Below are 16,443 nucleotides of genomic sequence, written 5' to 3' on the forward strand. Positions count from 1 at the left end.
GAATCCGCCTGCCAGTGCAGGGGACATGGGTTCGAGCCCTGGTCTGGGAAGATCCCACATGCCGCGGAGCGGCTGGGCCCGTGAGCCACAACTACTGAGCCTGCGCGTCTGGAGCCTGTGCCCTGCAACAAGAGAGGCCGCGATGGTGAGAGGCCCGCGCACCGCGATGAAGAGTGGCCCCCACTTGCCGCAACTAGAGAAAGCCCTCGCACAGAAACGAAGACCCAACACAGCCATAAATAAATAAATAAATAAATAAATTTATTAAAAAAAAAAAGAAGAAAAGTTCATACTGGAATCCTTTAAAAAAAAAAAAAGGTTACACACTTCATGATTCCATCTCAAAATAACAAAATTACAGAGATGGAAATCAGATTAATAATTGCCACCGGTTAAGAATAGGGATATGCTAGGGAGTGTGCATAAGGAGTAGCACAAAGGAACCTTGTGGTAATGAAACAGTTCAATATCTTGGTTGTCGTGGTGGTTATATTTACAAAGCTACACGTGATACAAATTTTGCACAATACTTACACACACACACAAATGAAGGAGTACATGTAAAACTGGTGAAATCTGAATAAATCTTCAGTTTCCTGGTTCTGAGATTGCACTATAATTATGAAAGATGTTACCATTGGAGGGAAATTAATGAAAGGCATACAAAGCCTCCCTGTACATTTTTTTGCAACTTCCTGTGAATTTATAATTATTTCGAAATAAACAGTTAAAAGGGGGGAAAAAGTTAGGTACACTGATGGATAGACAAGATATATAGATAAGTATGTGATAAAGCAAATACAGTACAATGTTAACTGTAGAAACTTTTCTGTATATTTAACATTTTTTCATAATAAAATGCTGGGGGAAAATATTGGAGAAAAAAACCCATAAGGAACACAGACACCTACAGGTTCAGGATAGAAATATGCTAAATGTAGAAAGGCAATAATAAATCTCACAATATCTTAGCAAACTCACAATAAATACCTCATTCAAACAGACCAATCTTCAAATGAAATATTACTAGTGATATTACCATTGTTCCTCTTTACTACACCTTTGAAAATGTTACCCATCCTTCAAAGTCAAGTTCAAATGCTACCCGTTCTTTTAAGTCTTCCTCCAATATTTAGATTAAGTGGCTCACTTGCTATTTATCACACAGCCCCATTTTAGTTTTATATCTTTCTTCTGGTATTTTTTTTTAATAATGACTTATCTATGTCTATCTTGCTCATTGGACTGTAATCTCCTAGGACCATGTTCTTCATCTTGGTTGGTCATGCCATTCCCAAGCCCCAATTTCTAGGAAAATGCTGTACCCTGTAACAGGATACCCAACTATTGCTGAATAAATTGGAATCCTCTAAATTCATGGGAGCAGGGGAGGCTTTTTAAGAGCTCATAAAAACTGTCACCTAAATTAAGTTGGACATATTAGGAAAATAAATAAATTTAGCAACTATTATACTATGTTTTGAATACAAGTCCACAATCTCATACACAATTCGAAACTCCAAAAAGTTCTCAAAATTTAAAGTTTTGTAAGGTGGTGCCAAAGTTCATTTGGCAGCAAAATCTAATCTGAACTGTTTATTCCTCTTACATGTAAATGTTCATATGTTTTGCTGCGGAAATACTAATGTGTTTGATTATGGGGCCTCAGGACCTACTGGGGCTACTATATAATATATGATAACTACTCTATATTATCTTCCTAAAAACAAAAGAGTTGAAAATCCTGAAATACATTAAGCCCCAAGAATATCAGGGACTGCGGACCTGTAGTTAAAACAGCCATACAAGCAGAACTCCATCTAGGCATCTGATATAGCAGAGCGTTAAACTGAGTATACCATGCATATCCCACTTGGTTTTCAAACCAACTCACTGGAGCTCCAAAAAAGGGATTTAAAGTTTTACTAAAAATCAAGATTCAAGTGAATTCCACTAAAATCCAACTGGGTAAATGGAAAATCACAACAAAAGGAAGGAAAGGAAAAATTTTAACATTTTGCTTGTGCTGGGAACACAGTTACCTGAGAAATCTACTTTATAAATATTTTAAAATTAATTTTAAGTGTCCCTGGTTAACTGATCGGTTTTACTGACTTAAAAAAAAGACAATATGACCAACAAGTGTACATTTATTATACAACTGATTTTTTTTAAAGAACTGCCATAATGATAAATATTTTTAAATTTTTTTGGGGGGGGCCATATTATTGACCGGTTGACCCAAACCCTAATTGTCCTAGTGCTCTATCTCATCAGGGTAGGGTAATCCACCTACTTTCTGGATTTCTTTCTTCCTCTATTTTGTTAGTGTTAAAAATGGAAATATCTGTTCATGTCATTAGAAAAAAATTGATGAGCATCAGCAAAGGATTTCAATAAATAAACTTAAATTTTTCTGAGGATTTCATGGGACACAAAGTTACTCTGCCCAATTTAAAAAGTCAGATGAATGGCAAAGCAGTTAAAACTTTCACACACCATGTTATATCCATACCAAGCACTCATCTCCATTACTTGAATAAATATCTACTGAACTACTAGAACCAGTCTGATCTTCCTTCATAAATTACTTTTCATTACTCCAAGGAAAAGCATTAAACATTGATAAATTTACCCAACACACTTGGTATAGCTGATACAGAATACTAACAATACTGCAAATACCTCCCAATGATGACCAAAAAATGGAGAAAGAGTTTCTAGTAAATCTCTATAAAGAATTTTTAAATGGTGTTTTCCTAAACAGTAAGTAACCTTGCGTTTGATTGACTTCAGAGAAAATTAAACAATGTAGTTATTCAAGAGGGAGAAAGTACAAATTTTCTATTTATTTTCCCATACCTGAAGATTGACAAAATCCAGTATGTGAAGACAGCACTAAATTTTCAGTCACAGGCTTTATTTTCTGCTCATCACTGCTCCCCTCACCTACAGAATTCTGATCATCATCTCCTATGTCAGAAGAAGATGAGGAAGAAATGTCAGCCTGCTTCCTTTTAGTGCTTGTTCTTAGGGAGTTTCTCATTTTCTCCTTCATATTGCCTGCCTTCTTTTTAGCTGAAGCTCTTTGTTTCTTCAGCTTTTTATTATCTTCGGAACTTTCCTCAACATCAGAAGATGATGAGCCATTTTGTACTTCCTTGGTATTTCTCTTTGAATTTAAATTTCTTCTTTCCCTTAATTCAATTCTTTTCGGTCTCTTATCAGAAGAATCACAACCATCTTCTTTCATGGAATATTTCTCAGTATCAGATGACGAACAATCTTGTCTCTTCCTTGAACTCTTTTCAGGTAAGTTGCACCTTTTCTTCTCTCGACTGGATGTTCCATTCTTACTCCTCTTATCTTCGGAAGAATCACAACTATCTCTTTTCCCTGGTAACTTCTCAGCATTATCGGATAATTCATCCTTCTTTTTAGAAGTTTTATCTTTTATTTTTTTACTCTTCTTTTCCCCATCAGTTGTGTCATTCTTATTTTGCTTTATGCCTTTAGGAAAATGACAAATTTCTTCTCCCTCGGGTAATTTCTCAGTGCTATCAGATGATGATTCATACTGTTGTTCCATCTTAATTACTTTTTTCTTCAAGTCTGTAGTTTTCTTTTCTTTTTCTTCAGTTCCCTTTTTGCTCTGCTTGTTATCATCTTCAGAGGATTCATCACTCTGTTCTTTCTTTGGGAACTTCTCAGCAACATCAGATAAGCCACCTTGTACTTTCTTACACATTTTGGTTTTCAGATACATAGCCTTTTCTTTAGTTTCAGCAACCTTTTTGTCTTCTGGAGAATTAAAACTCTCCTCTTTCCCAGAAGAAAGCTTATCAGCACCATCTGAGGAAACACTTGGCTGCTGCTTCTTAGAGAGTCGATCTCTCAATTCCGTGATAGTCTTGTCTTTATCAACTATGCCTTCTGCTGAAGAGAAATTCTCTCTCTCTTCTTTCCTTTCAGCATCATCAGATGATCCTTCCTGGGCAGTCCTCAAACTTTTCTGACCTTGATTATCCATTCCTTTTTTGCTGTGTTTTTCATCTTCAGAAGAATCATAATCTTCTTTATTTGGAACTCTTTTTGTTGTTGTTCTGGCAGCCCCAATTTTACTCATACTCTTTATCTCTTTTTCTAATTCTGAGTCATAATTAGAAGATTCAGACTGGTTTTGTCGTTTCTTTTTAGAAATGATAGACCTTTTAGCTGATTTGCCTTTTTTAATATCAAAATCTGAGCCAGAAGTAGAACTTTTTCGTTTCCTTTTTCCTTTATCATCTTTCCCTGTTTGAGTCTTTACATCATACAAAGTCTTCTCATGATTTGTATGAGGTTCATTAATATCAGTATCTGAAGAAGAACTGTGACTCATCCTGGATACTTCTTTGAGGATTGCTAGCATTTCATCAGAATCTGAATTTTGATCCACAGTCTCTGACTGCTTAGATTTAGGCAATTTATTAGGTTTAGGATTATCTATAGCACTGTCAGAAGAATTCCGCTTATCCTTTTTTCTCATTGAAACTGATAGTTTTTGTTTCTCCTTAATGGTGTCATTATTTTCTTCATCTGAATTAAATGTTGTAGGGTTGGTTTCTGTCTGTCGCCTCAAGGGTGTAGTCTTTACACGTGGGGATCTTCGAAGATCAGATTCTTCTGAAAGTAATGGAACTTCACTTTCAACCAAATGCTCATTATCATTCTTTTCTTGTTCAAGTCCACAGTTCTCCAGCTTGGGGTTCAGACAAGAACTTCTATAGCTATCTTTATCTTGTGGAACTTCCTGACAATCAGCACCTTTAATTGGGGAATTAGAAAGGGAAACAGGGGTGAGTTTAACATATAATTCTTTTGTTACTTTAGCTGTTGCTTTTGATTTAATACCTCCTCTGTTGTCTTTTGAAGTAATATTTAATTTTACAGAACTCTCCAGTTCTTGCTCAGTTCCACTGTTGCCATCTCCCTGATAATCTGCTGAACTCTGAACTTCCATAGCAGTCTCAAGATTCTCAAAAATGTCTTCTGGAACTGAGGAAGGAACAGACACAATATCCATGTCTAAGTCTTCAGAAGTGTTAGCAGGTTCATACTGAGGTTCTTCTTTTTTATCAGATTTTTTATGTTCACCACTGGGATTTTTATTTGCTCTTTGTTCCTCTACTGCAACACTCTGATCCACATGCTCACTATCTACCTGCTTTCTTGACAGTTTAGCTTCTGATTTTGAAATATCCTTCCTTTCCAAAGCACAGGGTTTTTCTCCTTTTCGTACTTTTGTTTCAGACTTAGCATCTATGACTTTATGCTCTTTGGTATTTTTCTCTTTGTTTACAGCATCCAAAGCTCGAATCTCTGAATTCAAATCTTCTTCTAACGCAAGATGAGCTTTCTTGATATCAGCCAACACAGATTTAAAAGCCTTAAGCTGACGTAACTTTGTAGCAGAATTGATTTCTGAATTATCTGTTGCCTGCTTCAAAAACTTAACGTAACTGGAGTTCATGTTGGCAGTAGTCTCAATCAGTTTCTTTGCCTTCTTAATCATCTCCTTGGGCACAATTAGTGCTGAATAAGAGTAGGTTACAGAACCAGAACATGAATCATCTAATTTCTTTTCTTCTCCATTACAATTTGAACTGTTTTTCTTTGGAGAAAATCTGGGTGTATGGTCATATACTTTACTACTCTTTTCATTGTCAACTTTTATCTTCTTCTTATTTTGTTGCAACAACTGTTCTAAGTTTTCAAATACGCTGTTACATGCTGTGACCAAATCCAACAAAGGCTCCGGGTGACAAATGTAGCAATACCATTGGTTGTTTTCATCCATTATTGTAGACAGCTCCTTTCGACCAAGGTTGCGTAGAATGCATTTCTTGCAGAAGGCATTATGGCAAAAGTCACAACAAATCAAGTTTCCACCTTCTGCACACCATCTGAAATTATTTAAAGATTAAAATATTATTCTGAAATGAAACACATTTTAAACCTTTACAGTATTAAAGCAATTTAAAATTTCCTGGCAGCAATTTTAATAGCAAAGTAATTTTGGTCATTTACTTATTCTTTATTAGAAAATTAAAAGACATAAACCAAGGACTATGTGGAAAAGAACAACCTTCCACGAAAGATATCAATGATGATACTATAAAAAATAGATCTAGTAACAGACTATGTAAGAATTTCGCCTCAAAAAGCAGACAACACTGAATTTTAGTTCATCTTGATTTATTACCTACCTACACTGTTCATCCATTCCATCTGAGTCACGGCTAATATCATCACTCATGTAATATTTAAAGCAATTCTATTAAAAAAGAAAAGGGAAAGGGGAAATTTATTCAAAACTGTTAACATTCATAAAGGAGAAAAATTTTATTTTTTAAGTCATTAAAAAAGTACAGGGAATGTGTGTGTGTGTGTGTGTGTGTGTGTGTGTTTTAGAGAATCAAAGCGATAACACTGTATTACCCCTACTAGTACTTTCCAGACACAGGAATAGCTCAAGAAATTAATTCCTTGACATAGATTTCCATATCATCAAGTACCACTGTTCCTTACATAAAAGTTGATAAAAGATTTTGGTAAAGCAAATTTCTGATCTCATATGACTAGCTACCAAAGATCTACATAAAAATGTATTAGATGTTGCTTTTAGTTAATAATAATTTACTAGTCATCATATATAAATAGCTACTATGTATAGAGCTGAGCAACAGTATCCTACATTAACCTACATTATCTTTAAATCTCAAATACCTACTGTGCAAGGTAGGAGGTATTACAGCCCAATTTGAGAGAAAAGGCTTTGGTTCATTAATATGTAAATAAATCTCCTAAAGTTATACAACTGGAAGAGGCAAAACTGGTATTCAAATCCAAGTCTGAATGACTTTAAATTCCTTTTCACTGGGACTGGAGAAAAGAGAAGGTTCCATGCCCACTGATGAAAACTACTGATTACTGAAATGGGCTAGGCTCAACAGACTGGCCCTTGGAAAAAAAAAAACCAATCACGTATATAAGAAAAGAGAAAAACAACGCACGTTACAAATCCAACAATATAAAATTCAGCTGTCACAATTTAAAACTAGAAGCTACAACATGTACCCTAAACAGGCTCCTGGCTGAAATGAATTCAAGGAAAGGAGGACACAAATTACTAAAAGACAGAGTAAATTTAGTACATTTAAGTAGGTCTACATCTATCAAAAATTCATACAAGATCTAGAACTGGGACTCTAATTAAGGAAAGTCTGGTCTGCCCCTGCAATTCAAGGAGGCATTTTATTGGGAAGCAAACTAACAAAGGATTAATTTTAGCAGTAATATGAGTTGGGGAAATGATAACCTTGATATTATAGATATTTAAAATTAATTCCAAGGTATTACTTGTAAAAAAGTTTACACAGACTGTTAAAACTATCTTCAATACATATGAAACATTTTTAATTCTATTATCTCCAAATTATGTCAAAACCCTGCTCCACATGGAGAGTTCAGATTTGGGTAATAAGGGTATGTAAGAGGGAATGTTATAAAACATATGTGTGCACACATATATACTCTGCAGTTTCCCAACACACCACACTCTCCCTCACCTCTGAGCCTTTGAACACTATGTTGCCTCTGGCCTAGAATATGCTGAACCAATCCCACTTTGCCAAGCTAATTCTTATTTATATTTCAGGTACCACCTACATCATCTCCATTATAAAGCCCCCCCCCACCCAACTCCAAATTACAAAGGCTTCCTGTGTGTTCCCAAAGTACACAGTATCTCCCCTATCATAGCACTTATTGGGACTTTCATGTCTGTCTTCCCCACTACATTATATGTCCTCCAATGGCAGAGACCATTTCCGTCTTCATCACTGTGCATCAAAAGTCTGACACATGTTAAGCATTCAAATATTTGTGGAATTAATTATCAACAGATCATTACATACCTTACAAATAAGTACTTGCAGTGAAGGATGTCTATAAATGGAATCTTTTTGAAAATGATTGACCTGTTGTCCACAAGCGGTACAGCTCACAATCCCATGAAGCCCATCTTCTAGGAGAAAGGAGTGACCATTATTCACACATATACACACATACAAAAAGATATATACTTTAGTCAGCATTTCCCAACATTCGAATTGAAAATTAAATACCTCATAATCCTTGGGAAAATGACATTTTGGACACAAATACAAAGGTTAATAAATAATTTTATGGACTTACTAAAAACATGACAACCATGACAAATTGCAGAGCTAACTTGCTCCCTTTTACAGATACAAACCCTGTTTCTTACAACAACTTGATATAACATGAAGAGACTCCATAAAAGAAGTTCTAAAAATAGGGGTCAAGAGCTCTTTTTCATTTTGCTACTGCTTCACAAAGAAATTCAGGATCAGTTCTTAAAGAATGGGGAAGTAAAATATATGGAATAGATTCTTTTGTAACCCTGTACTTAAGTTAGGTATGCCATAAAGTTTTTATTCTCAAAATGGAATTGTCTACACAGATCCTTTCAATATTATGTGAAAACCTGCTAACTTTATATTACCAATTTCCTTCCTAAGATTCCCTTCAATACTATCCACAATCCCCATTAACCTGCCTTTTTTCTATGTCTATTCCATATCGGCACTATTATTTCCAAATAAGGACAAATAAGATTTGCAGGTATATCTATCTTGACAGCAAAACTTCAGAATGGCTGCATTTTGACAGCGCTCCATTCCACAGTTTCTGCAGAAAAACAGATGGAAGATAACCTACATAAGAATAAAGGGGATCTCTCCTGCCTCACTCTCGTCCCTAGTTCTGCACAGTGCTTCACAATCTGAGCTGAACGTTAGAATCAGCCAAAGAATCTTTTAAAAACAGGGACAGCCATTCCCACCCCTAACCCACTGATCTTTTTTAAGTTTTACAGATGACTGATGTGCAACCAAGACCTTGATCCAAATAAGATGATAGATTATGATTCAAAAGAGGCCAGTGAAAATGCCTGCATTCACCAAAAAAAAAAAAGGTGAATGACTTAAAAAAAGAAAAAGAAAAAAAACTGTCTCTATCCCTAAATGAAAGACAAAACAACAAATACATTTCTCACCTTTTAATTATCTATTTTGTGTTTTTCTTAGTTTTAAGGTCCAAAGCACCATGGACCCAAGCGTTATCACAAATATTTTTATTTGCAGAAGTTAAAAAAGTTTAACCAAGGTATATATAAGGGCACCATGATACTTTTCCAGAAAATATAGAGAATTTGAAGACCTACTATATAAGCTGGTAATATTTTCCTTTAAATCATATTCTCCTCCATTAGTTTTGATCTTGAGTATTCATATATTCTGTATTTCTTTTAACATAAATAAATATACAGTGTGCTTTTTCATGTCAAATAATGATTGCATTCATATAAACAAGGTAATAAAAAGCTAGAGTTTGAATGTTCATCCACTGTTAGATAATATTAAGTATCTTCTATGTGCTTTCGCACATATATCACTCAAGAATTTTAAAAAACTAGGTGATCCATTGGAGAATTTCTCCCATATGTGCACAATGACTCATATAAAGGATATTCATTGCAGTGTTAATTAGCAAATTGGAAAAATTTGAAAATGAAAATTAGAAATAATTTCACATTTGGGAAATGGATAGTGGTTTACTCATACAACTAAATTCTACAGAAGAGCGAAAAATAAAAAACTAGATTGTACATTTACTGATATGAATACATGTCAAAATCAATACTGGATGAGAAATGCTACAAAAGGATATATACAAGATACTACTTTGTATACTTTTAAATGAAATATAAATGCTGTAAGAATAAAAATATGTAAAGAAAAATATAAAAACATGCATGGAAACACCACACATGCATACAAACGTCAAATAATCACAACCTGAGGTGTGAAAGGAAGGATAAATAAATGAGAGTAGGACTAAACCAATTAGTTTAAGTGAGATCTTACTTAAGTGAGATCTGAAACAAATATTGTAAAATGCTCAAGTGTTACTTTAGTATACATACTTGTTTCTATGCATGTATGTTTTAAATTTTTATTTTTAGTTATGAAATATCTTCATGATTATAATATACATAGTGTATAAATGGAAAAGAGGCATTTTCAATTCTGAGCTCAATACATTTTATCAGTTTTAAAGAAAGAACAAAATTATTCTGCCATATAGAAAAATTAGGTGTAAAATATGTTTTCTAACGATTAAACTAGGGAAAGGATATCAAAATAGGCTATGGTATTTAAAAAACAATGGCTCCTGAAATGATCAATATCTTTGTGTTTAATTTTGTTTCAAATCATTATAGGATTATTTTATGTATAAAGTTTACCTTCTTGACAGTTTCCTATATTAGACTTCAATTTTAGAACTAACTTTCCTAGGAAGTTTGAATATTAACTAGCAATTCAGTACCTCAGATCACTAGTTTATTCGTACATGTGTATGTGAGTAAACATAGTTAAATTTCCTGTGTGATTTCCAACAGCTTAAAGACGTAGCAAATCATTAAGACAAAAATTAACATGAAAGATTTTAAGCGCTATTATATGGCTATAAACATACATTTTCCCTTAAGCACAATATAAACATTCTTACACAGAACACTCAATAAAATGTTCCAGAGACATATCAGCTCAGACCAAATACCAGCAGCATAGTAAAGTGTCACTAAAAACACCCTCCCCAATAACTGTGGTTCTTTTTTATTCTCCTTTTAGCTGTTATCCACATTTGAGACACTGACTGCTCCAGAGTCCCTCCCCAAAAGACACCAATTAGATATTAATTTTGATACAATACACTTAGTTATCTGTCTTCCCTAGAGGACCCATAATCAGAAATAAAAAGAAAGAAACTCTTACTACTGGTCCTTATCATCACCTTCTACTTGCAGGTTCTCTTATTTTAAATAATACTACTTAGCTTTGGTGAGCTCTGTTGTTGCAATGGCAGCTTCCCTACTATGAATTAGATTCTCAATGTATCTTCCTTATGCTTGAAAGGGGTAGAACACCCCCTTGTGGACAAAAGACTAAACAACATTTCCTTGATTTTCTCTAACAATCTAATGAATTATTGAATCTGAAAACCGATATATATATATATATATATATATATACACACATACACACACACACATATATATACACATATGTGTATATACACATATGTGTATATATACTATAAATACAGATATATTTTACTAGTACCATCAAGATATCACATAGCACTGAAATTAAAATCTACACAAAATTTCACCAAGAACTATGCTATAATTTCACAATTTACATGATAAATATTTAACAGACATGCTTCCATTACACTTCTATTTAGAAATTTAGTGTCATGTTCTATCTTTTAGAGATTCATTCTTCCTATAGTAATGGATTCTGACTCTGTTAATCTGCCCAAAAAATACATACAGGCACTATTTTAAACTCACACACAAACAAGTGGGACACATACTCCACTGTCGTAAATTTTTAAATGCATCCTCCTTATGCTACCTTTCTACAGATGATTAGCCAATGGTTGTGTGTATAAGTGAGGGTAGACAGACAAAGGGAAAGGCGGCTCAGACAGATGGAGGGAAGGTTACTAGCTCTAGTTCCCGTCTCCTTCCTACTCATCTCTGCACTGATATCCTTAGATCAACAGATCTCTAACTTGAACGCACATAAGAACAAACTGGGGCACAGTCTTGACATCATCCTCAGAAATTCTAAATTGTTATGAGTGGAGTCAAGGGACTTGCATTTTTAATAAGCACCCCAGGTGACACTAATGCAGATGTCCATCACTCTGTGAAACAATGTTTTAGATATGTATAAAGTTACCTGAAGGCCACAGGCAAGATTTTATCCAAATCTAAAATTCTTTCGGGGTGAGAGGGAACACATGGTATTCTGGCATATAAGCATTACAGAACTAACATGTGTAAGAAGGAAATAGTAAGCTTCTTGAGATAACTTAATAGCCACTGAAGGCAAAGGCATTTTGATAAATGGTGTTTAACCTTTTCAGCTTCAGAGCTCAGAAAGAAACAGAAGTTATTTTTAAGTAGTGCTTTTAAAAAACAATGGGCAGAAAAGTGGAGGTATTTTTAGTAAGCACATCAGATTTTCCAATATGGTCATAAACAGCACTTTAAACTCATGTTTTCATTTTCACTTGTATTTACCTCCGCGTTTTTTGAGATTTTCAGTTTTCATTTTACTTCTGCTTCTAAATTCAGGCCCTTTAAAATCATCTTTGTCTTCATTCAGCACTGGCTCTGGTTGTACAATCACTGTACCTAGAATGATTTCATTTAAAAAACCATTACACATATTAAATGTGCAAGTGAAGTACAAGACTTCAGTTCAGATAAAGCCAACATTGCTGGTACATAGTTTTGTTTCTTTCAAGCTTTCAATATTTGTATAAGGACCTCTCAAGAATAAATAAAACAGGGAAATAGTAAAAGGGCCAGGTGTCAACAGATTACTTGTTGGAATATAGTTCATAAAAATGGGGGGGGGCAGTATTATGTACTGATTCGTAACAGAAATGTGTGAATAAAGTAGAAAGCCTTAGCCCAGTTCTGAATTTTATACTGCCTATCACAAAAGCTGTTCTGAATATGAACATCCATGCTAAGTTCCACAGTTTAAAAAATAAAAGGATCAGAAGAGAAAATTTTAAAAAGCCATCCTATTCTTCTCATAAGCCAAATCATAAATGCAGAAAAAGATTTTTAAGGGGTTGTTTTATATTGCTTTGGGGGAGGATAGTGGGGGACAATGTGAGAAGTTAATTCTGCTATTACTGCTATACCTATTCTGTGGCATTTCCCAAATAATACATCAAAGTTTCAGTACCCTGCAAAGTCCTTAAAGAGTTTTAAACAAAGACTGCCTTAAGATACTTAAGCTCAAGTGCTAGGACAATAAATTGCAGAATGAGATCAATTGTTGGTCCCTACGGAAATCTTTTAGAAAGAATGTACTTTCTTAGCTATAAAACATGTGAACTGAGGAGAGAGGTTGCTAATTTAAGTTTTCATTTTAATCTCTCAAGAGCAAATAAAGCAGGGGCATAGTAAAAAGGGTCCAGGTCTCACATTTACCTACATTGCTGGGCTTAGTAATTGGGCATTACTGACAACAATTAAGAAAGTACAGTCATCCCTCGGTATCCATGGGAGATTTGTTCCAGGACCCCTTGGATACCAAAATCCGTGGATGCTCAAGTCCCTTAAATAAAATGGCATAGTATTTGCATATAACCTATGTACATCGTCCTGTATACTTTAAATCATCTCTAGATTACTTATAATACCTAATACAATGTAAACACTATGTTAATAGCTGCCGGCCAAAGACAAACTCAAGTTTTGCACTTTGGAACTTTCCAGAACTTTTTTCCCCAAATATTTCTGATCTGCGGTTGGTTGAATATGCAGATGCGGAACCCACGGATACGGAGGGCCAACTGTAAAATCTGGTAGTTGTCAGGGGCTGTCTCCCTGAAACATGGGTCTATGTTATTTAGCGAGCAAGTTTTAGCAAGGTATAGCACCTACTTAAATGAATTTCTGAGTCTCTGAAAAAAGGGGGGAAATAGGGCACAGAGGATTGAGTTTTTACAAACTGGTAAATATAAATAATCTCCACACACAGAAAAAACCTTTATTCACAACAACCATTTCACATATATACCCTCAGAGAAGCCCTGGCATTTGAAAAAAGCTAAACATTTATAGTTAACCAAAAAAAAAACAGATTTCTTTCTGAAGATTCTTCTCTAAATGGAAGCAAAGCAGCAGAGTGGAAAGAGCACTCACTAGCTTTGGATTCAGGCAGACCTGGGTTCAAATCTTAGCTTCTCAATTAAAGCTGAAAAAGTTCCTTGAGCTCTGAATTTGTTCCTTCATCTCTACAAGTAGAAACAGCAACTACCTTACAGCATTGTTTTGAGGATTAAATAAGTTAATTTTTTAAGAGTCTGGTACTTATACATACTCAATATAGTATTATAACAATAATTATAATCAATCAAATTTAACCTTATGAAACAGGTCTATTTTTGGTTTGGTGGGAGAGAATTACGCTTAGTTCAGGTTCGTAACACCCCATACTAACTCTCTTCCACAATATCATTAAAAGATTCGAATTCCTAGTTCTTAGCTCACCCAGTGGCCATCATAAGGACTCCCAGTGGCAACCACTGAGAATGTAATAATCCAAAGCGAGTCACTGCCTATGGGACTCAAGACTCCCATGTTAGTTGTTTCTGCCGTAGGCCACCAAAACCATTACATAAAATTGTCACAGATGATTTTCAAAGCCAAGTAAATGGTAGACCCATCAATTTTCCTTCTGTCTCTCTTCTTTCTCTCATTCATTTCTTTTCCTCATTTCATTTCTCATCTATTATAATTCCCAATTTGCCCTAGTCAAGCAATGTATTATTCTCCTAACTCATCATTTTTTTAAATTTCCATAATCAAAAAATGTGTCACATAAACATAAGTAGAGACAGAGAATAAAGTAGTAAATACTGCTGTAAATGATCTGTGAGAATAAATTTGAAAAATCTGCTAAGAGCCTTTAAACATATTATTCAATAAAGAAAAAAATCTAAACTTGATTTCTGAAACACTACGAAATTACCAAGACCCTTGTCATTCTCTCATCATGTAATCACACTGCTCTCAGACGTGGGCTATGAAAAGTCCAAGATTTTCATTTGGCTTCCCCCCTCCCCACCCCTGCCCAGGCCCCAATCTAATCAATGCACTTTTAAGGTTAGAAACGCGATGGTTGAGAGGAAATGTAACAAGGCATTTTTAAAATGATAATTACAAGAAATATACCTAAGTCAAATTTAATAGGTAACTTCAGCTTTGCGTCTTAGGGAATTTAAGAATGCAGTAAGACTAAACTAGACTTTAAATGTTTTTTTAAGAAGTTTTCAGAGTATTCATTATGTTTTTCTATAAAGCAAGCACATTAAAATTTACTGAACCAAAACTTAATATACTAAACTTTTAAACCAACTTCCACGTTCAAGCATAATTTGGAAAATAAAATCCCTTTTCTAAAACCCAATGGAAAGAGAAAATAAGTCTTTTTCTTATCAAACCTGACTGAATATTCTAAATTTTGAACCTCAATAACACACATTATCATTACCATACTAATACATTTCCAGACCATCACTATCAAAATATTAGGTTTGGTCCTTCACACACAGCTTAAAGTAATCAAGTTCCAATTTTATAATAATGACATTTAAAAATGCATTTCAACTTTAACTTCATATGAAAAATTAATACACTTTACCTTTTGGCAAGCTTTGCATAGTAATATCATTTTCTGAATTTTCATTAGAAGCATCTTCATTTACAGTTTCATCCAAAGGTTTTTCATCATCAGATTCTACATACTTTGTTACAATTGAAGGTTTCCTATGAAAGAATTAAGTCCACAGAATTATGGACATTTCTGCTATTGGAAAAACACCCAAGTAACATAAATAACATGTTTAGATTAAGCAGTGGCTCTTAACCAGGGATACATATCAGAATCACCTAGGGAAGCATACATCTCTCTACCATATAACTGAACATTATGATTTAGTAGGTCTTGGGAAGGATCAGAGCATGTGCATTCTGAAAAAGCTATGAGGAAGATTTTGAAGGGAACTCCTATTTCAGAATCACTACTTTAGGGAATAAGTTAATAACAAGCAAGCTGTGATTATTAAGAGACATTTCCACTGGTTCAAAAAAGTAAAAGTCCAATAGAATAAACAGCAAACTTCTAATAAAAACTACACTCCACAGTTATATTAGGCATTACATTATGCTTTGAGGTAGTTTCAGTTGTTACGTACAATTCACTTTGACAATTTAACACAGACAAGTATTTTAACCACTCTTTGATCTTCTTATAACTTCCTCATAACTATGATGGCTACCAGTCCCCATCCTAGACAATTTCATATAATCCTAAAAAACTCATATTGCCTCATGAGGCATTCAACATTTCATTTCCCCTTTTCTCCTTGTTTTTAAAGCACATATATTATCTGACAGAAATTATCTACATATTTCCAGGGCCACTAATATATAATAAATCCCCTCCTGGGAAATTTTTAATTAAAATTAAAAGTCAAGTGATGGATACAAGAGATTCATTATACTATACTGCCCTTTTTAAATATATATATGTTTGTATAAAATAGTTTACTGAGAACAGAGTGCTTTAAGTTTAGAAAAAAAGATTATTCTAAGAAAAAGAAAATAAAACAACCTGAAAAAGAAAGTAACTTTTTTCCCTTCAACATCAACCAACCTCTTTGATCGTGATGATCCTGATGATTTGGATTTTTCTGAAGAGCTAGCTCCCTAAATGC

The 16,443-nt window shown here is 34.2% G+C and overlaps 1 protein-coding gene across 7 annotated transcripts in view; it reads right to left on the bottom strand.

The window, feature by feature from the left end:
• ATRX (ATRX chromatin remodeler) overlaps positions 1-16,443 on the bottom strand; it is a 226,093-nt gene that overhangs the window by 146,570 nt on the left and 63,080 nt on the right. For 4 of the 7 annotated variants that reach the window (XM_061179475.1, XM_061179478.1, XM_061179481.1 and 1 more), the window contains 6 exons: positions 16,383-16,435; positions 15,369-15,493; positions 12,224-12,337; positions 7,959-8,068; positions 6,249-6,316; positions 2,863-5,945 (listed from right to left, as the gene is read on the bottom strand). In XM_061179475.1, coding sequence (XP_061035458.1) covers positions 2,863-5,945; positions 6,249-6,316; positions 7,959-8,068; positions 12,224-12,337; positions 15,369-15,493; positions 16,383-16,435 — 3,553 coding nt within the window. The remainder of the gene's footprint in view (positions 1-2,862; positions 5,946-6,248; positions 6,317-7,958; positions 8,069-12,223; positions 12,338-15,368; positions 15,494-16,382; positions 16,436-16,443) is intronic. The other 3 variants (XM_061179476.1, XM_061179480.1, XM_061179477.1) reach the window with 3 other exon arrangements.

The sequence above is a fragment of the Eubalaena glacialis genome, chromosome X (genome assembly GCF_028564815.1).
Source record: "Eubalaena glacialis isolate mEubGla1 chromosome X, mEubGla1.1.hap2.+ XY, whole genome shotgun sequence".
Classification (NCBI taxonomy): Eukaryota; Metazoa; Chordata; class Mammalia; order Artiodactyla; family Balaenidae; genus Eubalaena; species Eubalaena glacialis.